Source organism: Amblyomma mixtum, chromosome 8 (genome assembly GCF_055824585.1).
Source record: "Amblyomma mixtum isolate Tamu chromosome 8, ASM5582458v1, whole genome shotgun sequence".
Lineage (NCBI taxonomy): Eukaryota > Metazoa > Arthropoda > Arachnida > Ixodida > Ixodidae > Amblyomma > Amblyomma mixtum.
In genome coordinates, this window is record NC_143019.1 from 88,728,367 (window position 1) to 88,753,472 (window position 25,106).

At 46.8% G+C, this 25,106-nt stretch overlaps 2 protein-coding genes across 3 annotated transcripts in view; one reads left to right on the forward strand and one right to left on the reverse strand.

Moving 5' to 3' along the window:
- The window catches only part of LOC149333418 (uncharacterized), a 50,402-nt gene extending 35,804 nt beyond the window's left edge, over positions 1-14,598 (forward strand). Inside the window, exons 7-11 of the mRNA XM_089555802.1 lie at positions 2,030-2,341; positions 3,777-3,974; positions 5,243-5,472; positions 7,943-8,086; positions 14,248-14,598. Coding sequence (XP_089411928.1) covers positions 2,030-2,341; positions 3,777-3,974; positions 5,243-5,472; positions 7,943-8,086; positions 14,248-14,598 — 1,235 coding nt within the window. The remainder of the gene's footprint in view (positions 1-2,029; positions 2,342-3,776; positions 3,975-5,242; positions 5,473-7,942; positions 8,087-14,247) is intronic.
- The window catches only part of LOC149333416 (uncharacterized), a 185,846-nt gene that overhangs the window by 137,336 nt on the left and 23,404 nt on the right, over positions 1-25,106 (reverse strand). The window lies entirely within an intron of this gene.

The following is a 25,106-nucleotide window of genomic DNA, read 5'->3' on the forward strand; positions in this document are numbered from 1 at the left end:
CAGGCTTAACCAAGTTAAGCCTCAGCCATTTTTTTATTACCCACGTGATAATCTAGACGGAACGAGGAACCTGAGATAGGAGGTGTTCGTCAGCAACAATTAAAGCGAGGACTCAAGGGCTCGTACGACAACCATGACGTTGCACCACCTAGAGAGGGAAATTACTTTAAAATAAAAGCATTTCTCAACAAAATGCCGAAGAAACATATGCAACTATTTTACTTCAGCGTGTGCATCAGGAGTGTCCATTTACACAAGAAAAAATTTCATTTCAGGAACAGGCGTTTCAAGTTTAGTATAGCGGTAACAAAACAAAATCGACTTGTGCGTAGCCTTTAGCGTTTTTTATTGAATTTTCTTATATAGCTGTTCGTAATATATTCCTTAGGCTTGTTTTTGCTATAGCTTTTGGCAGAACCCCAAAGCCGGCCCTTGCTATAAGGGTGTTTTCAGTGGGGTTAAGCGCCGTATTACAAGACAGAAACTCTATTGTATATAGGCTTGCTCAAAACAGGTACTTTTGCGGATTCACAGATAAACGAGCGATCACTGTCTTCTCAGTCAATTCCGTGAGAATGAAGGAGCTGCTAGCTTTCAAAAACTTCTAAACACCGGTAGCATTGTATTAACAACTGATCGCGGTCCAGCACTAATAAACAATGCCAGTGCACCCAATTATAATTTTCAGGAGCAGAGCCTTTCTTCCAGTAAGTTTTCTGTAATCTATAAGAAGGTAACATGTTTTCACAGCTCTCCATTCTCAAATAAAAAGCAGTGCCAAGCAAGAACATCATCCTTCAAGTTGCGCCAAATTTGTACAGTAAATCGGTGTGGTTTGCACCGTATCAAAATATCTTCCTGTGATCATTTAACGCGCCATTTGTTGATGTTCTTCGGGATCATAGCTTGTTTAAACTAAAAAAAAAACACTTCTTTCCACAACTTTAGCCGCTATCTCCCCTAATACTCTGCCGTCCATGAGACGAGATTCTTAAGAGTTGTTCATCACGTGTAGTATAGTACAGTCTTTGTCAAAAGTAACCAGGCTGCATGGTTTGCTTCTGGCTTCTGTAGTGGAGCCCTTGTGATTTTCCTAAAGGTAAAAAGTGGTTGGAAAGTAAGAACACGCCCAGTCCTTACCTTTAATGCCCATTTCAGCTTCAGGGTGCTGTAAGGGCTCCAATGTACGAGCTGGAAGCAAACCACGCAGCCTGGTTACTTTTGACAAAGACTGTACGTTATATTCGGATACAACTCAAGAACCAAAGTGCTGGTGCCTATCAAAGCGGGCCATCTGGCCAGTGGCGCTGACCGACTCTCATGACGTGTTGGTTAATCCCCTTGGACCTGCTAGTGTAACGTCGCGGGGGTGGGGGGGAATCGGCCTAATTAGATTAAAACACGACATCATGAAAATCGGTGGACGCCATTGGCCGAGTGCATCCTTTGAGCTGCACCTGCCGCTTCGTTCATGCGTTGCATCGAGCTGTAGTATAGGACGACGCTGCATTGTTAACAAATCTCATGGCTATTGAATGCCCGTCACTTTATGTCCCCAGAATGACCTTAAATGCCAAATCTTTGAGCTAAATATAGTGAAAGAGCGCTAACAAGATGAAATGAGTTACTTAGGCCTTAACGACATTTCAACACAGGGAATTAGCTATAGCTCAGCTTTAAACGACGCGCGTAATCTCTCTCTTTCCTAAATGTATATTCAGTTAAGTTCAAAGTGTAGGCCATTGTGTAAGTAGTAATCAATATTCTTCGGCCAAAAGCGAGTACTCCTACGACACTTTCCGTGGGGCTGGCGTCGTCCCCACAGTGAGTTAACTTAGCAGCACTGATAAGCTGTGAGCTAAGTGCTGCGACTGCGAAAATAATGACGTTTGTGAAACTCCAGTGGTGCTTATTACATGCTTCTGTTTAGCGTTTAACATTCCCTTCATATCTAGTTGAGCTCTAATTTCTCATGATGTGCTTTTCCAGCAGAACGTAAGGTTATGTTTTTCCCGTGCGTCCCCTGCAGCCCACTGGGAGCGGTTGGTCACGCAGTACACGGACAGCGTTTTCAAATCCATCGACAAGATAAAACTCACTGACAACGCACCGGCACTCGTTGTTTTCCTAATGAATCGTGAGCACCTGAAACTTGAAGACACTCGGCTCCTCATGGCTTGGAGTCTGCTGCACCGCCTCCTTGCGCTATCCAATGGGCGCTTGATGATCGCAAAGGCGGCCGGGACGCAGAGCAGCCGAAAAGATGTCATGCAGAATTTCTGCTATGACACTGTCACTAACCTCATGGCACTGGCCGTCTCGCTTCGCTACTTTCGCAAATGTGAGTAATATGTTGATCTTGTTATGGCATATAAATACTTGACAAATGTCTCTTGCCTGGCAGTGTAGCTAGCGTTTTGTAGTATCAAAATTTCATTCCCTCGGTTAATATAATGCGCATCTCTCACTGTCGTGCGTTGTTCTTTCTTCAGGTGCATTACCCTGAAAGGTTTAGCTCTCTCTATTTCAAGTTTACTAAACACATAACATTGGTAGATATGTATGAGGTAATTACTCAAAAAGGCCTCACAGTGAAACATTGTAGCGGGACCTCTTGAACTATGTAAAATGAATTTCGGGATGGCAGCAGCAATAAAACATCGATGTTACATAGTTATTGGATTACACAAATAGAAGAATTGGATATTTCTTGATATTTTGGCGCAATTGTGTTTTTGTTTATTTACGGTAATTATCGTAACTAGATTATCATCTGCACGCTTGCCCGAAGATCTGTCCTCGAGTTATTCATTCTCACCAGAAATATGCCGAAAATGACAAGTTATGACAGCCAGTGCACGCGCAGTGTGGGGAGCAACTAAGGATCTTTTCTTGGGAGGCCGTGATGCAAGCTGCTTCGCCGTCCGCTCTTTGTATATCGCGACAACTAACGACAGGTGTGCCAAAGTTTTTTAACTAGATTGACGGTAGCCTCTACTACTTACGGCTGCTGATTTCTAGTTTATTCAGCTGATATTGTCAGCCGTTTGTCCTTGTTTCTCAGAATTCGAATTGCACGCAACATCCCTGTTATGGTTTAACAAGCAAATACAGGCGTTTCCATGCAAAAAGGCACCAATGTTACAAATAAAATATCGCTTGTTGCATTCTTCGCGAAGAGATAATAGAAAGAAACGTTTGTTATCAAGATCTGTGACTGTAAAACGACGCCCTTTTAACTAAGAAGTCAGCATAACGCAAAGCTTATCTATGTTTCTCTTGCCCTCAAAAACAGGAACTGCTTTGCCGATTCGGTCGACCACTTGGCATTTTGCACTTAGGAGACGCTTCAGGAAGGACCAGTCAGTAATAAAATTGGGGATCGAAATCACGAGCGTCACAATGACAAAATAAACAACAAAGTTTGACTCGAGAAATCTACCTCACAGTCGCTCATTAGAGCTTCTGTTAAGTTTGAGACGACCAAAGTACAGTCGCTGCCCCTTCGTACCTTGCAACAATGCCAGAATAAGCCTACTTGACGGTCTGCATTCAGCCCCTGGGGACCACCCCAGTGGGCAGTGAACGTTTTCAAAATTTGTGTTCATCATTCCTGTCAATATGGTACATTTCTTAAACATTAGCATTAAGGACGCTTCTAATCCTTCAAAAGTGTCGCGCAATTCTGAACCTAGCCCACTCCTGATTATGTATCCTTTTTTTCATCCTGCCGCATACCCCACGCCAATGCCTCGTTCTGCTCCTGCGGTCTTTAGTCGTTCCTCCCACTGCACTGGCATATGCCAAACAAATGGTGTCGAATGTCAAGCGAGCCCTCTTCGAGAAGCTGAACGCGTCCGACTGGATAGACCATGGAGTGTGGTGCCAGATGACTGAAAAAGCCAAAACAATGCGGACTATTGTGGGCTACCCAGAAGGACTCGACCACCACGACCTAATTGAGGACTACTTTGGTGAGCTGGGATTAATTCTTCAGGCGACTGGTTTCGTTACTGCCGCTTGTGGTAGTCAGTGTGCCGTGTGCATTCATTGTGCCAGGAGGGTAATTTTTTAGTCCTCAACCGGATATGTGATGCACAGAGCATTCTATTAAACGAGACTAACTAATTAAATGTGTCGCGTGATTCAAGGAGAGTCGTATGCAGCATGCGTACTAAACATGAACATTATCGAGAATGCTTTACCTACGGCTTTTTCTCTCACCGAAAGCGTCCGTGTGGATGATGGTCGGAGCTGGACTTTTGTGCAACATTGGGTTTCAAACTTGCTCTAAACCTGGATAAGGTTTTGACGGCCTCACAGGTGTTCTCTAAGTCAGTGCGCCTCCGCTGTTGATGGCAACCATCTGGCGTCTCTTTACTCTGGAACAGCGCCGAAGCACTCTCGAGGCATTGCTTCGCTGTAATTGGTGAACATTTATAAATATCCCAACAGAGCTTTTGTTCAGCGCCGATATCCCACCTCGCGCGTACAATTTGCGGAAGCCTGTGGAAAGACCCTCTCTCTAAGTAGTTTTCGTCATCAGAAAGAACTTCTAGATATAGAAATTATTTCCAGTCACCTTTCCCGCTTTATTTCGCCTCATTTCCTGCTTATGAAAATCACAGAGAACTGCCGGAAGCGGGCTGCCTTACATAGCCTCGACTTCGGTAATCAAGTTCCAAATTTCATGTATGCTTCAAAGATAAGACACGTTACACTCACAATCCGCCCCTTCTCTAGCTTTGTCAGGAGCCGATTAGCAGACTCAGCAGACGACGCGGCTGTAATTTCAGTATTTGAAATTTATTTTTGAGTGCTTGCAATTATGTTTACAACAGCTAGGCAATGTAACTATACACACATTATAATTTTCTGCATGAAGCTAAGCGTAATTTTGATTATTCAAAAGTGCAGAACACGACGTATAGACGCCGTTTGTTGGCCACCGTGCACGTTCCAGCTTTCTACAGCCAAAAACTTTCATGCTTTTTTTTCTGCCTACTGCTCTTCGGTTCAGGTATAGTAAAAAATTTTGCCATATTCTAAAGCCACAAAGTAAATTTTTTGCTCTTTCTTTTTCAGCGCTCAATATTTCTATCATTTCCTCTTTGATGATGTTTAGAGCATTCTTAATAGACCTTACACCTTCATGTTTGCTGTCAATGCGCTTTTCATGCTCTCCGAAGAGAGCTCGCTCCCCAAAATAACTTTTTTATTCATTTGGATGCTGTCGGTGCAGGTACATATCCCGACGTCGGTGAAAATTTCACCGCTGCTTACCTCGACTACCGCCGTCTGCTGACGCTGCGTATATTCAGCGGGAACGTCACCGGGAACTTCCAAGCGGCGAGGGCGAACGCTCTTTACTCCTCGGGCCTGAATATTGTAACCTTCTTGGCCGGCATACTACAACCGACGTTCTTCTTCCACGACGCCCCGGCCTGTGTTAATTACGGAGCTTTCGGACAGGTACGCTTTGCATTAAAGGCGCGCCACCCCAAATGACGTGGCGATGCCCATGGCCTTACCTGTAGAACCAAGCAGTGTTATGAGTTAAGCCCTGGGACCTAAAAGAACTTGCAAGCCCGTTCATACTTGAGATTCTACAACGGGATATAAAGACCAAGAGACGATGGTGAGCGCTGTCTACAGGTTCAGGTTCCTTTATAAAAGCAACAATCTCAGAGTCGCCATACACTTTGGCTTATTCCCGCCCCAGCGCACAGTAATGAAATGATAGCGTGAGCAACAACAAAACATCAGCTACTACTTAGAGGACACACAACCGCTCCCTCTACGTTTCTTTTTATAGTAGAATTCGCCTAATTTGATTTCTGTGGCTCTCTAGATATCCATTCGGCGACAAAAAAGGTAATCATTGCTGAAATTCGCATCTCAAAACTGGGAATTTTCTTCTCGCCTTTAGATGCAAACTTCATTCTTTGAAGATGACACTCAGGTATGAATTTCTTGATAGCTTACATCAAGTGGACGGCGGTGTGGTCAAGCCTTAGACATTAGTCTAAAAAAAGCACTTCAGTAAGGTCTGTTTGGTTTTGAACGCAGCCACTGAGATAGGTGCCGGTATTTTATTTATTACCCTTTTGTAGGTTATGAATGCTGTATATTAAGAGAAATAAATCTTTGTTCAGTGAAAGAAACCTCTTTGTTATTAGAACATGATAATAAATTAACCTCTATTTGGCAGGTTAGTCGATGTCCTTGAAGACAGGTGATTTCATCTTATGATTCATGGTAGGGCGTGTGACGAATGTGTCGGGCGAATGCGCTTCGTCGAATTCTTTTATTATTTATTGATTATTCACCATGTGTCACAACAACGCCTCACTATTTGCAAGCTATAAAATTCAATTACAATCATGGGGAAAAGATGAAAACAATATAAAGCGACTTCGTTTTCACCTAAATTTGATTACAACCTCTCGCAGTTAAGTCATCTAGCAGTCCAGTCCACATTGTGCAGTTCAAAAGACAACGAGACGGTTTGTATCATCCCAGTACAGGAACGCGCTTTAGTAAGATTGTCAGAATGGTGTAAACTACAGTCTCCATGGGATGTTTGATGCAGCTGATGTGTTTTCGCTAAACGGCAACAGATGGTGCGGACAGCTTATGCTGGGCTGAAAATATCACATCTATGCCGTATCTACGCGCAGTTTTTTACAACGAGTTCCAGTAATCACCACTATTACAGGTTACTTAAAATTAGAAATGTTCCCGTGGTTTTTTTGGGCGTAATTGCAATTTTACGTGTTGATCTGCTAGAGCATTCCTGCACCCAGAACAAAATTATGATACTCTAGCAATTTCACCAACGAGACCTTAATATTTACGAAGCTGCTCACTGTGCCATGAACGCAGCTGAGAGCCTTTTGTCTAATCAGAACATTCATCATTCCATAGAACATGTTTCGCAACAGTTACACACATAGAAAGCTCAGTCCTATAATATTAGCAGCATGTGCGATTGTGCTAGTTAAAAAAAATAAACTTCAGATCCTTCAACAGAAAACTGCGGAACACTTCATGAAGCGTGACCTGCCAGCTATCACTGATATCGCAGCCGCCTAGCCAGTAAATCCCCGGTGGCACCAACCTTTATAACAACGTCATTTCATGTGATTGCTGAAACAACTTCGCCTTCTGAGATAACGGTAATTTTACGTTAAAACTAAACTACGTATATGTTGCACAACAAATCGTTCAACTGCGTTTCAGATATATTTAAATAATAACGTTGGTAACAAAACATTTACATTATATATATTCCCGTTTTGTGTAATGCGGCAGCGGTCTATACCTTAAATTTTGCTTGATGAATGCCTTTCTTATTACTTTTATGCACATTTTCTATGTTTATGTTAACTGGTGTTGCTGCAGTGCTCAAAATTGTGGAAAGGAGTGGTGGTATACTCCATCGGCTACGGCTGGTAATTGCGCATTCAAGACTGACGGACACAGCTCTATGTTTCCGGCGCTAAACACAAACGCGATTAGTATCGGTTTTTACTGAAACTTGGATAAATTTCGTGTAAGTGCAACTTTCTCAGAGAAAAAAATTGAAAATTGGGAAATTCTAGGATACTATATTGAGGTTAATATTGAAGGTAATTGTCCATGCTTGTGATATGTAGCGAAATCTTTATTTTAAAGTGTTTCCAACGATCGCATCGAAAACTTCAGACTGCCAATGGGGAACGCTTTTGAGAATAGCAAATTCGTTAATAGATAAGGAACATTCGAGACTGCCGTTGTGTGACCTGCGCAAATATTGGTTGTTATAGCGAAATCTTACATTATGTGAAAAAATTGTGTTCAGAAGCGGTTCCTCGTTGAAAAATGCTTTTGTCCAGAATTGCTGCGTGTAGCGTATTCTTGCACTAGCTGCGGCAACACATTCTGCAAACGCTGCTTGCAGATTATCGGCCACGAATTCATGCATGCATACGACGTGGATGCCATCTTATATGACTCCCAGTTCCGAAAGGTCGACCTCGGAAGCACGCCTACCATGAAGCTATACGCAGCGAAGGTCCTTTGCATGCGCGCTTCTTATGCAAAGGTAAGAGATTTCGTAAAATGTTCTACGCCGTATAAGTAAACAGGCTTCGTTCATTCTGCTCACAACTAGACTCGCAAAGGATTCTTCGGCATAAGAAGTGACGGAGTCACATTTTATTTATTTATTTATTGTTTCCTCAAGGGTCCACAGGGGACATTACATGAGGGGTGGGCAAACGAAAGAGTTAACACAGATGGTCTTCAATGGCGGTTTTAAATGGAACAGGATTGATGATGGTCGCCACTTCGGATGGAAGGTCATTCCAGTCGTTGGCTGTTCGAAGAAAAAATGACTTTTTATATGTTTCGGTGCGGGCCCGTTCAGGGTAGACGGCGTTAGGGTGACTATTACGAGAAAAGCGATGAGCGCGTGTTATCGGGGCAGTTTCAAGATCGGAAGAGTGATAAAATTTATGATACAGCGAAAGACGGGTGATTTTACGCCGACAGGCCAGTGTTGGGAGATTAAGCTGAGATTTTAGTGCTCTAACGCTAGTATAATGAGAGTAGTCTGAGCAAATGAATCTGGCGGCGCGGTTTTCGACTGCTTCGAGCGTGGTGATTAGGTTAGTATAGTGGGGATCATATGCAGCACATGCGTGATCAAGTTTAGGACGTATGAAAGTTATGTAAGCAAGAAGCTTAATGGGAGGGGGAGCTAAGGATAGGTTACGGCGCAAATACCCTTGAACTTGATGAGCTGAATTGGTGACGTGGTGAATATGATGCGACCAGGTTAAATATTTACTTAAATGGATACCAAGATACTTGTATGAGTCAACGGACGAAATAGGATTCTTGAGAATTGTATAAGTATTTTCACGGTGGTTGCGCCGGCGATGGAAAGAAGTAAGTGACGTTTTACTGCTATTTAGGGACATGAGCCAGGTACTACACCATTCTTCGACGCGTGCAAGATCTTCTTGAAGAATCCCACCCCACCATTAGGCGGAGGAAGATCAACAGAATTAGCGGTTTTTTTTTTCAAACGCGCCGCACCTGGATTAACTGCGGACGTATTTCTTTATGATTATTTGGTTTTCATAACATTTCATCATTCTGTATTGGACGGTGTCCCTGCTTCGTAGCCAGTTCGAATTAATGTCATGCCTGTCGCGGCACGAACGCGCCCTTTCTTCCAGTTGCCTTCATAAATGTGTCTCACAAGTTCCTAATGACGGATCGAAACGATGCAATGGCATGCTTAACGAGGAGCTTTGTAGGCTTGCATCCCGTCTTGGGAAGGAAACTCTGTAGTATAGAGCAAAAAAGTGGCCTAGCATGATCCCTGTGACTTTAGTGACAGGTTCCATTAATTTGCGATGAGCTCGCCTCGAAACCACTGCAGTGCTCAGTGGCCATGGAGACAGGGGCCAGCAGTAGTGATGCCATTTGTGCACTGCTGCAATTAATTCGATGTAAATCAGACGTAAATTCTTATACATGAGCGCACCATTGCCCATCGGTATTGTTTAGTGGAGGTACTATAACGGACAGGATGCAGCGGCTGTAGGATGGCTAGCAATAGAACCACGATCAGACCAGCGTGCATGTGATTCATCGTCTTGTTCCCCACGTCCTCTTGCTACAATCGCAATTGTCTTCTTTACCAAAGCAAAAAAAAACTAATATTTAAAAATGACGGCTGATGAACTAAAACATCCTGCTGGTCACCTTGGCTTCCCTGTGCAGTTTCTTCGGCTCTTAGATCTCCTCACATGATAGAGTGAGGTCTGTAAGGCGCAGCCCCTTCGGATTGGAGCTACTAGCAGCTGAGAATTTTTTTTTCGCCCGCGCACGCTCGGAACACTTCGCAAATATGGTCTCCTCTCCCATGCACCCCACCGGTAGTTTAATTGTGCTCTTTGCACAAGACTCGTGAAAGTGCCCACCTTACGATGTGACTTTCATCTTACGAAGCCAAGGCTCCATTCACATAAGAAATCAGAGTGAAATAGGCCACGTCGCAGACAGATGGCAGCAGAGCGTCCATATTATGGCACAGTGTATTAGCTTCTCTCCCAACTCTCATTCTATCGTGGTAATGAAATAATGGAGCCAAGAGAATCATGTACCGCACGTTGATACCCCAAGGGGGCATTTAAAGGCGATGATATTATTATGCTGCCGTGACCCCAGTACGCAAAGCGAAGATGAAAAGTGGTAGAAAATAAGCTTCGATATCTGCAGAAATCTGGGAAAAGACAATATTCGGACTTTTTTCTAAAAGGTTTTCTATGTCGAGGACTGACCGGTAAGACATTGTCCTCTCATTGTAGCTGGTCCATTCCAGCGAAGCTCCAGCGAAAACTTTCAACGCCTTCCCTCCATCGCTAGGGCTCCTATTTTTTCTCATGAAATATGATAAGCACATATATTGCCAGGGGAATTTCGCAAGTAGCCAAAACTCAGAGGAAGGTTGCGATTGCGTAGAGCGAATTTTTGAGTGTTTGCTGTGGTGTGACATCAGAGTGGAACCAGGCGCCGGGCCAGATGATGCTCGTACCCATCCTTGTCGGGCTGTGCGTTGCAAACCAACCACCTTCCGTACGCGAGGCGGACGCCCAAGGCTCAAGGCCACACGCAACCTCCTACCCTCTTTCCCGCCTCTCTGTCCCTCCTTTTACCTAAAAGTAGATATGAAATTTCGCTTCCTCCCTTCTACCACCTCTCGCATACCAGTCCTCTCCCACTTTCTCTGAGCTCTCCGAAAAGTGGAAGGGGCGACCTTTCTCAACCTTGCCACCTGCAAACCGAGACTTATTTGGCGGAAGGTGGCGCTTCGGGCGCCGACGACGGCGCTAAACTGAAGAACGAACTAACAAGAGTAAACATTCTTAAATATGCCATTGTATTTCGCCTAATGAAGGATATCATTATTGTCAGCCTCCGGGCTGACAATAACGATATCTTTCATACCAAACAGCAGAATAAAACCTTTTATTGAGTTATTATATCAATATTCAACCGGCACGGAGAAGGAAGAGAAAACATTATACTTACATTGATGCGGTATATACTATACGACATAGTGCAGGAAAGTGTGACCATAATAGTGTCTAGTCTTAAACAATGGAACAGAATCCAAAAGGAAAGCGCTACTTAAATTAGTTTTTCGCGTCATATCTGCTCTCAAGGTAGCCATTTTTCTAACAAGTTGAAAATATTACAGAGCAGTGCTTTTCACTCGGCTCTACGTCTTAGTGCCTATTCGCAGCTCTGAGAAATCTAATGCGGGCTGGTAACGTTTGCACGCACCCTGTACATTTAGCGCTCAGTTGGCATCTTTCTCGAGGCCGTATTTAGCAGCTTGCATCTGAGCGGTTGATCTCAACGAATCATGCGAGTCTCCCGTCGACTCAGCTCCTATGCACAACTGCCTGTGAATATTTAACAATGGAGTGCATATTGCAACCGCGCTAAAACGACGCAGGACAAGAAAGGAAAGCACAGGACAAGACGCGGGACTTCAACTAAAGTTTACTACGGGAAAACCACATTTATACAGGAAACGTAATCACACCAGATAAACAGCCGAAACCATCAAATAACACAGGCACGAACAATATTTAACAGTTATGCAGGAAAGCAGAGCGTGCTTATAAGTTGATTGCTTTCTCTAAACAAGCTTCCTTTATTTCGCTTCTGCATGAGATTAACTTGTAATCCTAACATGCACACTGCTGCGACTGCATTTCACCTAGTATAGACTTGTCGGTATAGACTTGTAGCAGGAAGAATGAAGGAAGGTCACAGACTCATAAATGAACCAGTTTTTGCGAATTTTTCTGTGCTTTAAAGATACAACCAAGGATTGAGTAATGCATATTTTCATTGATGTTGACAAATTTTTTCTCAAGACGAATTACAAACTTGCTTTCAGCAAGTGCCCCTCGAACCCCTTTTAATACCGTAGCTATAGCGATGTTCGAAAACCTCTCTGTAAAGAGCGAAAATATTATGGCGCATTGTGTTCTATTTTTGACAGATAAAGTGTCTTAATATTTTTCGCCGAGCTTGTCGTCAGGCGTAATTATTGAACACCGCTCAGAATAATAACCATGCTTAGAGACGCTTCCTTTGCGTCGAAAGTAACACTTATTTGAAACATTTAAAACCTCAGCTGAACAACAATAATGCCCGGAGCGATTATAGTTTGTTACTATTAAAACGTGCTCGGCAAAATGGAACATCAGTTTTTTTTCTTCCGCGTGCAATTGTATGCTAGTACTTTTCTAGGCGACTTTCGAATTTCGAGTAGTTTCTTAGCCTCTTTGCTTTTAGCGAGCCTTTTATATACTGATGGCGGCTACCTTCATCGTGAGCAGTGTGGTTGCATCATAGCTTTCGCCAGGTTCAGCGGAAATCGCTTTCTCCGAGGAACAGTATTAACAGCATGCTTGATTATTAGCTATATGTTCTGCCTTGTATTCAAAGCTTCATATTTTTTCCTGAATGATTCCGAAAGCTCTGAATTTTTAAGGGCCTCAGTTCAGTTCAATTCAGTTAACTGCTTATGATATTTGAAGGCCTTATGTGCAAAGAGAATCATACACAGTCCGTCTTTTTTTTTCATTTAGTTGAGATAGCTGTTAGAGAAATCTGCGCTCGAGGCATTGCGTTCGTTTTGCACTATCAGCAACGAATGAAATGCGAACAAGAAAACTGAGGTGGCAACACAAAAACACCATCATATTAGCTCCTAAAGAGGAACTACAAGCGAGATTGATTAACATTTCTCAAAAAGACTGTGTGCGCTTTCGACATTCAAATAACCTGAGCTTGTATCGAGCTTCCCGTGGCTAAGAGCTTTTTATTTTGCTGTATTTGGCTCAGTTGTCTTGTTCGCGTTTCATTTCTTGCTGATAGTACGTTATTGTCCTCGTAGTAACTGTGCATTCACCCGCCGCGGTGGCTCAGTGGTTACGGGGCTCGGCGGCTGGCCCGAAAGACGCGGGTTCGATCCCGGCCGCGGCGGCTTAATTTCGATGGAGGCGAAATTCTAGAGAACCGTGTACTGTGAGATGTCAGTGCACGTGAAAGAATCCCAGGTAGTCGAAATTTCTGGAGCCCTTCCCTACGGCGTTCCTTATAGCCTGTGTCTCCTTGGAGCGTTAAACCCAAACAAATCAAGTCAAAATATTTGTGTATTCTTAACGTTCCTCGAAATAACCAACTAGCCTGCAGGGAGATCGCTTTATAGACGGGATATATCTCTTACTATTATTACACGAAAGAAAAGAGCCAAATGGTAAGCAGTGCGGGGTGAAGGTCTTCCGGAAGCCCTACCACTAATATATCATGGTATCACCATCCCTCAAGTAAATACTTTCCTTCGTATATCGCTGTGTAATATTCGAATGAGGTTCTAAATACTGCTTGTTTCGGCCGTGTAGCCACGGAGCCTTGCGTGCGGCTTGGCCTCGCGGCGAGAATACTCTGTGCGATCCATCCTACTCTGCCTCAGCCCGTCCATGCCGTACCACATTTTCCGCTACTCTCTGCAAAGTCCAAGCCTGGACCGCAGTATACAGCGACCGAACGACAAAGATAAACTATGAGGTTCACGAAAACGCTTGAAATTAAACTGACGGAAGATACTTGAGGTCGGGGATGAAAATTGAAGCAGGTAGGATTATGGGAGGCGCATAGAAGAGGTTGAGTTAGGAAAGTATTTCGTTACAAATGCCTTAGTTTAAAAACAAGAGCAAATGGACGTGGGCAGTAAATGTAATGCGATGAATACCTAACTGATGTTCGGTTAGATAACAGAGAGGCCGTCAAGGTCAGGAAGTTCCCAGAGTAAGCTGGGATGGCAGATAGACAGGAGTGGCATCACATGAGGTGTCTAAAGTAAGGGTAGCGGCCTCTGGCGCAGGCTGGGGCTAGTTCCACAACATTGGGAGGAGCCTTACTCGTGCAGCTTACATTGCTGGGAAAATGGCGATCAAAAGCTCCCCGACCCCACCTGTGCAATAAGCGTAAGCCGTGTGCATATCGGTTCACTTCTTCTCGTTCAGCATCTCTTCAATGGCATGCTTTAATGAGGCTGTGGTCAAACAAGCTTCTAGTGTCCCTTTCATTGAAAGAAAGCGTACGAAAGAGCCGAGCGCTCGGCTGTGCTCGCCGATATCTCTTACACGATATCATTCTCTGTTTCAGGTGGAAGCGGAGTCACGGGCCAGGGCGTTATCTGAAACTACGGACTCAGAAGGCTTCGCTGATTTTACCGGGATCCGCCTGGCGTACGACGCGTACCGGAGGCTTCCGGACATCGAGCGTGAGACGGTGCTGCCAGACGTCAGACTCAGCGCAGAGCAGGCCTTCTTCGTGGCACACTGTCTGAAGTGGTGCTCCGCTGACAAAGGAAACCGCAGAGGATTCGAAGGACGATACTGGCACGGACGCTCACGCTGCATAGTTCCGCTGATGCACATGCCCGAGTTTGCCCAGGCATTCTCCTGCCGAGCTGGCGACTTCATGAACCCTCAGGATAGGTGCCGCTTCTGGTAGAGAGGACAGGTTGGATTGCCCAAGAAAACGGCCGAATTCTTGTTTCGTACTTAACACTTTTTAACGTCAACTGGTATAGAGGCGAAAATTCTTACCGCAAATTAGCAATTTAATCACTCGAAGTTCATATTATTATGTTTACCTCATTGCATTCCTCAGCTCTGCTTGCATTTATAAACCTCATCGATTGTTTTCCTGTTTAGTTAGTCGTATTTATGAAATCCACTGTGACTTTCTAGCCTTATCTTCCTGCGTTTCTTCTAACATCTGCTTTGACAATGACCACAGTGTAAATCTGCCGAAATAAATTATCACGGTGATGTAACGTACCTACAGTATGACCTCGGAAATGCTTCGAATGCGTATTATTAACGAGTGCTTCATTTGGTCGGAATACTTCTAGTTAGTGCGTATTTAATATTCGCCCCGAAAGTTTCCACTCATTTGACGTAATTTCGCACTCGCAGTCTACGCGAAACTCCTCCCTACTGGAACCTAGCTGTTTCGTTGGAAATTTCTTCCAATTTGATAACAAAAAGTGACAAGGCTTCGTCAAGCCGAGAGTAGTTTGCCGCCGAACATCATCGCGTGGCATGCCCAATCACGCTAATCGAGCTGGAAATTTGTAGGCGAATACCTTGGAACACAGGCGTGTAAAGAGAATTCTACGAAATTTATTTGTGTAGGAATACGAATGCCTCATAGTTTCCAATGTAAAGATGCCCGCTTGCTGCAGTCATTAAAATTTTCGTTTATTTTGGTTATTTCGGTGCTTGACGGTGGCCATTATAGTCTCCCTTTTTATCCCCCTGACGGCATGACTTAAATGCACAGGTGGATTTGTCATACATCGCATTTCGTACCTTTAAGAAATCTTTAAAAACCAATTTTAATTATCCTATATAAAATCGTTGCCTCAAATTGCAATGATATCTCTGGCGATGGTTATATTTTTCTTGCTGGAAGGCAGGCAGCTCCATAGGAGCGTTGTAGACCCTGCAAAACGTGACGTCACGAGTTAGTGTTGTGTTTTTACGGAAGTTCCGTCGCGCCTAATGAGCTCAGTTTAGGTTCTGCGCGAACTAAAGCTTGGCGGAAACAAATATTTGGTGCCATAGGCCTTTGGAGAATTACCTCTGTGTCAGAAAAACGAAAGGTCATAGCCTTATTTTCGCTACGAGTTCAATGCAGACAGTCATCAGCAAACGTTGCTAGGTTTAAAGTAACGTATAAATTATCGTTAGTCAGCAATGCTGATCAGTTAATTGTGCTTTAGCTCGATCATATTGGTAAGTCCACTATTCAATTCAGTATGGGAAACACTTTGTATTGATAAGAACCGCGCACATCGAACAAAACTAACCACCTACAAAGATGGTCGCTGCCAAATAGCACCAGTGCAGCCTCAGGGGTTCTGAACTGGTTCCGCTTGTTCCCGGTGAGCCCAAGGACGTGATACTGAATCCCGGCCGCAGCAGCTGCGTTTCAATGAAGAAAGAATGGAACGCTCCTCTTTGTGCGAGGCGATAATGCACGTTGACGATTCCCATGTGATCGAAATTATTCTGAGGCCCTCCACTACGGCGGGCCTTTCTCTCCACTCTTTCGTTCTATCATTCATTCCTTCCTTCATGCAGCGGTTGAGGCATCCAGCAAAAGTGACGCTGCCAGAGGGTGTATACTTTCCTCATAACTAACTTTTAATTTCTTGATTATGACTGAGTGCTTTGTCATCAGCAATTTTTTTTTTGTCGCCGCGGAGAAAAGTGGGATATCGCTTTCTTTTTACATGTGTTGTACCAGCAACAAAAATGTACTTAATGCAATCAGCTGTACGTATCAGTGTCGCTATGTACAAATACAAGATTACAACGTGCTTTTTTAGACAGTTTGACCACAATAATCACGTCAACAAATCTCCCTGTGTACAACTAAAAGTACAGACAATACAATACATTTTTATAACTTCTGTCAGTGCGCTTTGATGTTTGTTTAACCCACTGGTGCGTGACTTCAGGTGGCTGCCTATAATATTAATGCTTTTCCATTGCCACCTTTCCTTCCTTTGCCAAGTATGATCACTAGGTCATTTAACTTCCTCCGTGTGTTGAGCACACTCCTAGTGACGGCGAACGTCCTAACAGGATGCCATGCTATTCGCGGGAGATGAAAAGAAGGAAAATGAAACAACTCTGCATCTTGTATTTTGTAAGAAGGCGTTATGTCTTAAATTGAGTAATGCATCAGTAGCCCGATATAGTTATTGAGTTATAACTTCTGGCACTGTGCGAAGTGGTTAAGCTAGAATAACGAATTCGAGAAAGAGGTGTGCCAACTGCGGCTTTAAGTCACGTATTTTGGGAACAATAACAAAGTACAAATGCTCAAGGCTGGTTTTTTTTATTGCTGTAAAACCTCACATAGAGATTTTTAATATTCTCAAAAGCAATCACAAAAATCAGGAGGGGGCAATTAAGCTCCGCCTTACTTGTTTGGCTCGATAGCTTTAATGCAATAACGCCCATAATGCGAAATTTATCCTTCTGTAATTCACATTCGTAGGTCACTAGAAGCCCTCTTCCCGAGAAACCTACATAGACCATTCCTGAATTTAACGGCTACATGCCACAGTGGGCAGTTTCCTTACAATTCGGTGGGCACGTTGTGATCACGTCACAAGGTCACGTACCGTGAACAATTCACAGGCGGCATTTTTCACGGATTTTTCGCTAACGCCCGAAGAAGCTGAAGACGACGCCGAATTTTCTTAGGCATGAGGGTCTTAACGCTGTGGCTTTAAAGTCTTGTTTATTCACATTACAGCATCACTTGCTGCCGCTGCTGCGATTGCCAGTTTATGTTTGTGCAGGGGTCCTGTGAAATGTGCGTTGTAGCCACCACAGGATGGCAAGGACTCGATTTAGCCTAGACCTAAAGAGGGAACGGAAAAAACTAACGAAGCGGAAGCCCATTAACGAGTTAGCGGTAAGAGGGGAAGCAGAGAAATTCCGGATCTCGCTGCGAAACAGGTATTCAGCTTCAAATGCGGACTAGGACCGTAATGTTAAAGCAATGAACGCTAATCTCACAGCTATCATTACGGACTGCGCAGTAGATGTAGGCGGTAGAATGGTTGGACAGAATACCGGCAATCTCTCTCAGGAGACGAGCGATCTGATTAAAAAACCCCGCCGACAAAATAGAACCGCACAGTTGCCATTATCATCAATCACACATAAGAAAGTGTATTGTGGAGAGGTTCGAGCACACTGTAAGGAACTGAGGTAGCTTAAAATTGTTGAACAGGAAACTTATATCTCAAATTAAATGCATGCCTTAAGAGACAGAGGGAAGTGTTTTTTGCAATACTGATAAACTAGTTAAAATATTCGAAGAGTCCTACACAAATTTAGCCGACCCTTTAATGAAACTCCCAGCAATGGAACAACCGGCCAGTAATAAAAGAGAAGGTAAAGAAATGCTTACGAGCAATGGAAAGGGGGAAACCAGTTCTTGGGGATCAGATAACAGCACACCTCTTTAATTACTGAGGGTACATTGTGCTAGAAAAACTAGCCACTCTGTTCAAGCGATGCCTTATGCCCTAGAGGCTACCAGAAGCTTAATCTAACGCTAATATTATCTTAATCTACAAGAAAGGAGACGTCAAGGAGTTGAAAAATTAGACCATTCAGCTTACTGTGCATTACCTATAAGGCGTTCACTAAGGTAAGTCGCTAATAGAGCCAGTACAACGTCAAGCCAGGATCAACCAAATGATCAGGCAGGATTTCGTAGATACTCGACAATAGTCCATATTCACACACGCAATTTCGCATCTTATATATTGTGGGGATACACATGAATCCCCTGCCTCATTGTAACGGCCGCGCGTAATTATCACGCGATGCTATGCGCGCGCCGTTCGGGAGGTTTTGCAAGGGAGGGCACTCTCGCCACCCCCGCTTCCTTTCGCTCCCCGCCGCGACGCCGCCGCGGTGACTTTCCCTCTTTCCCCTCTTACAACGGAGAGACCTCCTCTCCACAGCCAGGGAGGAGACGCGTTTCTTCCGAGGCTCGCTTGTCTTCTGGCGGGAGCCGTGCACACGCACGGATCAGAGATCTGCCACGGAGACCGCTGCCCTTATCGCCCGGCCACCGTGTGTGACTTGACCGCCGCGGGCCGTGAGCGAGGAGCCACGCGAGGTGAGCGGAACCTTCTTCGCCCACATTTTGCGTGCGTTCTTTCCTTTGTGCTTTTCACCCCCGTACGCGAGCGGAACACTCTCCCTCGTTACGGCGGTTGTATTGTTGCTGCTGCACTGTATTGCTCGGGAGCAATAAACGCTCCTCCGAGTAGCATACTCGTGTTTGTCCCCTCTGGCCCGAACCCGCCGTGGTTGCGACTCACCGCACCGCGGGTTGGGGGTCACAGCTCTGACTGCTAGGGCTGCCACGCTGGTGCTAGAGAGCGACAACTGCTTCTAGCCCTTTGAGCGTTATCACAAGAATAACCCCCATATTCTTGGCGCCCAACGTGGGGCCAGAGGTGTGACAAACCGAGGGTCTGTGTGACCGACTGCCGACATACAGACTAGCCATGGCGGCGAGCGGGATTCACATCCAGTCCCTGCTGTGGTTGTCCAATACGACTTCTCAGCAGCAACATCCTGGTCACGGCACTCACTTGGCTGAGACGCCTAGGCGAGCCGTCCGGACGCCTAGCGCGATGGGCGCTACTCCTCCAGCGTTACGACTTTACCGTGCGCTACAGGAGGGGCAAGAACAACGTGGTGGCGGACGCACTCTCGCGCGCGCCCGTTGACGGCATGGGAAGTAACAACACTGCCCACTCCGCCGCGCCCGACAGCCAGAGCAGCGCGACTGCCGCGCAGCTCACACAACGCCCCGAGGGAAGGGACACCCCGCCTTCCCAGGGCGAAAGCGTAAACCACTTTGAAGGCATCAGTTCAGTGGTGAGCGTTTTCAGCAGAAAGGAGCTGTTGGAGGCACAGCGGGAGGATCCATTTTGTCGAAAAGTGTTCGACGGGCTCAGGGAGCCGGGCGGCGCGGCCGCGGCGCACATGGAGGCAACTGGTATTGTTGTCCGTGCGGGGCGCTCGAACACAGCTGGTAATGCTGTGAGCGCGATGGATTCCTATCTGCTCGACTCCGATGGCATCCTGCTGAGATATATCCCCTCCGAGAAGGATACACACGAGTCCTTCAAGGTGGTGATTCCACGCACGTTGAGAGGAGCACTTTTACGCTACTTTCATGACACGTGCATCGCTGGGCATGCGAGTGGCCCTAAGACTTACTTCAAGTTGTGCCGCCTCGCTACCTGGCCTGGCATGAAGCGGGATGCGATACGCTACACCCGCTCGTGCGACGTGTGCCAAAGGGTCAAGCCACGTGGTGGAGGCCCACCTGGGCTCATGTAGCCGATCAATAGCCAGGTTCCTTGGCAAATTGCGGCTTGTGACGTCATGGGACCTTACCCCAGGACTCCGAGTGGAAACCAATATCTGCTCGTTGTCACAGACCATTTCAGCAAATGGGTGGAACTGTTCCCACTTCGAAAGGTGACGGCACGCATAATCATGGAGAAGCTGATCGAGGTGTTCACATGATTCGGCTACCCCGGGCAGTTGATAACGGACAATGCATCGTACTTCACTGCCAAACTTTTCGTGGACTCCTGTGTGGCCCTTGGCGTTAAGCACAGGAGAACAACCACGTACCACGCCCAGGCGAATCCCACGGAACGCGTGAACCGCAACATCAAGCACATGCTCGTTGCATTTGTGGAGACGCACATCGACTGGGACACCTGTCTCCCCGAGATTGGGTTTGCTCTCAGGCCGACCGTGAACCGCTCGACTGTGTACACACCTGCCGCTCTCAACCTTGGCAGGGAGCTGCCAAACCCGTTAGAACTTACTCTACAGGTTCGCAGCGACAACCCGATTGCTTGGTCGGCACGCGCCGACTATGCGACCGGGCTGCGCGCGAGGATGACGGAGGCTTTGGACAAAGCACGCCGGAATCTGAGCACTGCTCGGGCCCAGCAGAAAGCGCAGTATGACCGCTCTCACCGGGAAGTTCACTACAAACCGGGTGACCTGGTGTTGAGGCGCAGTCACGTTCTGAGCGATGCCAGTAAGCGGTTTTCTGCTTCTCTGGCGCCGAAATGGACGGGACCATATATAGTTCGGGAGAAACTTTCCTCTCTCGTCTACAGGCTGGCGGACTTGACGCTAAGACCGACCGGCGGGCCAGTGCATGTCTGTGATCTCAAACCCTACTTTGACAGAGGGAACGAGTGGCCTGTGGAGAACACCCTCCCCCGCCAGCAGGCAGCCGCACCGAGACGCAAGGCTCGACAACAGAGCCCGGCGCCTCGTTACAACTTGCGCCCACGGCAGAACCAACTCTGACCAACGCACAGGGAGTAATTTCTCCTGCTTAATATGGAGGGAACACCCCTTCCATATTTCGCACCGTGCCTTCCGAAGCAAGCACACGCTTTATCTTCGGAAATGACCGAGCGGGGATAGACTAGCTAAAAAAAAAAGGTGTGTGTGTAAATCGTTAAAGTAGCTAGAAAAAAAAGGGGGAAAGACAGCTTTGCAGCCGCAGGCCAGCCATCACAGCGTGCCCGGAGGAGAGCCAGCGGACGCCGCAACGACCGTTGCTTCGAACACCGAGAGCCAGGCCGTTTGGAGGGCGGCCGCATTCCAAAACCAAGAGCCGGCTGTCACCATCGAGCAACCATGCCGAAAAACAGCTTCCGGTCGGCCGCGGGACGAGCGAGCGACAATTCGGAGAAAAGAGGCCCTATGTCTACCATGGCGAAAACTGCAGCAGAGAAGCCGCCTTCGAGTTCCCCGTGTCCCCGCGGCAGCGGCTTCGCCCACGAGAGAAGCTTGGTGCCCCGCTGGGCCCGCCTCGCAAGTCCTCCGCGGCAGAGGGAAAATGGGTCGGCGTGCCATTGCCACCCCCACCGAGAGGAAAAAAGGGCGAGCCGAAAGCGAGCGGTTCAACCAGCTGAGTGGAGGCCTGCCGTAAGCTGTGCAACCGGACGACACGGTGCGTAATTGCCCTGAGCCTGCCTGCCGCCCGCGCGTCCCGGCAAAGCTGCCCTGGCCGACTCACGGGACCTGCGGTCATCGACCCCCTTCAACCCTGGGCTCCACGGTCGTCCATGACGGTCGTCTACACTGCCTTCCTGCCCTGGCGTCCAAGGCCTTCGACGACGGCACTGCTGGCTGGGAGCTGAATCTTTTCTTTATTGGTTTTAAAGTTAAACGGCGTTTCGCCGGCCCCACTCGGTACACCCATTTGTGTGAACGCGGTCACTTCTCGGCCGTAGGGCAATTTTAAGGAGGGGGGATTTGCGGATACACCTGAATCCCCTGCCTCATTGTAACGGCCCCGCGTAATTATCAAGCGATGCTATGCGCGCGCCGTTCGGGAGGTTTTGCGAGGGAGGGCACTCTCGCCACCTCCGCTTCCTTTCGCTCCCCGCCGCGACGCCGCCGCGGAGACTTTCCCTCTTTCCCCTCTTACAACGGAGAGACCTCCTCTCCACAGCCAGGGAGGAGACGCGTTTCTTCCGAGGCTCGCTTGTCTTCTGGCGGGAGCCGTGCACACGCACGGATCAGAGATCTGCCACGGAGACCGCTGCCCTTATCGCCCGGCCACCATGTGTGACTTGACCGCCGCGGGCCGTGAGCGAGGAGCCACGCGAGGTGAGCGGAACCTTCTTCCCCCACATTTTGCGTGCGTTCTTTCCTTTGTGCTTTTCACCCCCGTACGCGAGCGGAACACTCTCCCTCGTTACGGCGGTTGTATTGTTGCTGCTGCACTGTATTGCTCGGGAGCAATAAACGCTCCTCCGAGTAGCATACTCGTGTTTGTCCCCTCTGGCCCGGACCCGCCGTGGTTGCGACTCACCGCACCGCGGGTTGGGGGTCACAGCTCTGACTGCTAGGGCTGGCACGCTGGTGCTAGAGAGCGACAACTGCTTCTAGCCCTTTGAGCGTTATCACAAGAATAACCCCCATATTCTTGGCGCCCAACGTGGGGCCAGAGGTGTGACAAACCGAGTGTCTGTGTGACCGACTGCCGACATACAGACTAGCCATGGGGGCTCGTTATAAATATGACAGAAGCCAACAGCCACAGAAACCAAGGGGCACAGGGGAATTGTTTTTTATTTTATTTATTTATTTTGTTTTGTTGATGAATTTTAGAATATTACTGAATATGTTATCGCTTAAAGCTAATTGATTAGAAAAGCAGAAGAAAAAACAACCACGTGCCGCCGGTGGGATCCGAACCCACGACCTCCGAATTACGCGTCCGGTGCTCTACCTCTGATCTACGGCGACGGCTGTCAAACCTTCTGCTTTCGGGGGTATTAATGTTTACAAGTAACCTAACCTTGAGAGTGTTCATCAGCGCCGCCCACGTTCATAAGCGGCGGACGTAGAACGTCCTGAGTTACCGCAGGTGTGACGTAGAACGTCATCGAACGGAGAGGGTGGAAGCTGCGTGAGAACCCTCTTATGCTTCCTATGGCATCAAGGCTGCCAGAACCGAGGCCCTCGCTAAGCAATTAAGCAAACAAGGGAAGGGAAATGAGGGGCTCGTTATAAATATGACAGAAGCCAACAGCCACAGAAACCAAGGGGCACAGGGGAATTTTTTTTATTTATTTATTTTGTGGTGTTGATGAATTTTAGAATATTACGAATATGTTATCGCTTAAAGCTAATTGATTAGAAAAGCGGAAGAAAAAACAACCACGTGCCGCCGGTGGGATCCGAACCCACGACCTCCGAATTACGCGTCCGGTGCTGTACCTCTGAGCTACGGCGACGGCTGTCAAACCTTCTGCTTTCGGGGGTATTTATGTTTACAAGTAACCTAACCTTGAGAGTGTTCATCAGCGCCGCCCACGTTCATAAGCGGCGGACGTAGAACGTCCTGAGTTACCGCAGGTGTGACGTAGAACATCATCGAACGGAGAGGGTGGAAGCTGCGTGAGAACCCTCTTATGCTTCCTATGGCGTCAAGGCTGCCAGAACCGACGCCCAGGATAGCGATGAAGGAACCCCAGCACCTCACGCCAAATGTAACGTGGCGGCCAGCCGAAGAATGAGGCGTGGTGAACGATGGATAAGAGAAGATTTTAATGGCCGCTGGCCTAGCGCGAGCGCACCGTCCCGCGCCACTGCCAGCTTCGTCGTCTTCGTCACAATACTGTGAGAAAACAGCCCATCGTGGCAGGTGACAATTCAATTATTGATTGATCTGGAGAGGTAACTCGGGAAAGCAACATGGCTCTCTCAACACTCACCGGTGGCAGTACCTCTCATCGTAATTCCCTGGCGCAACGTTTAACCGCTGTGCCACTGTACCTGGAGTAGTATGAGGACTGCCGCCAATCTATGAATGTAAAGAAGGGCCAAATTCACCTATATTGGCATTAACCCAATAACTCTATTCCATCGTACCCTTAATGCGTAGTTTAGGTGGTCCTTTCAGCTATAGCACGCTACCATTAAGACCACCCACTGACTGATTTTGAAGATGTTTGTCTGGAGTCTTCTTGATCTTGAAAAGCGAGCCTCAGACCTGAACTGAATCGAAAACCGGAGTGCTAGCTCGCCTAATTTTCATCTCGCCTAAGCACGCTCTGTCGTGCGCGATTTGCTGCTCTTTCGGCACTCGCCAGTCTCTAAAGCTACCGCTCATATTTGCAAGCACCCCTACTAGACGGGTTTAGGATGCTCAGGAAATCCCTGCGCTCACGACCCCTGACTTGGTGCATGTGATGGTGAGCAGCAGTTTGTGAGGTTACAGCTTTTTACTGAAAATTCGGTAATATAGCCTTGATTTCAGAATACATAAGGTATTTTTGAATGTCTTCTTCTGAGTGACTTGAAACGAATTCAGTTTCGATGAAATGCACATTAAAATACATGGGAGTGGCATGGCGTCGAGGTGGAGATTTTCGGAATCAAGGGGTGGTATTTTTTTTTTCGTGAAAACTTTGGTATTGCTGCATTCTTCGGTCGTTCGTTCGCTTTTTGTTCTCGTTTTTTGGGGACCGTTATCTACCGCACAGACGAACAATGTTTCTTTTCGGGTTCCTTCTCTGTAGAAATAATTGAATGCTATTATTACAAGCTGTGTCAAATAAAATTCTGACACTCCTTACGGGTGGTAATATTCAAGTCGTTCGCTTTCAAGTTTTTCTTACATGGATGTATATTTGGCTTCATTTGAGAAAAATTGGCTCTCGCTTAGTGCTAGGGCCTATGTTTCATATGCGTAGCCTAATAAAGCGGCCTTCAGCTTCTGTACTCCCGGGCAATGGGTTGTTGTTGTTGCGCCTGAAGACAGCATGAGAAGGAAAGTGCACGGGCCTGGCCACTGGCACGAGCTGAACCGCAATCACTGCCACGTGCAGACTGAGGAGAAAAGATGTGAGAAGA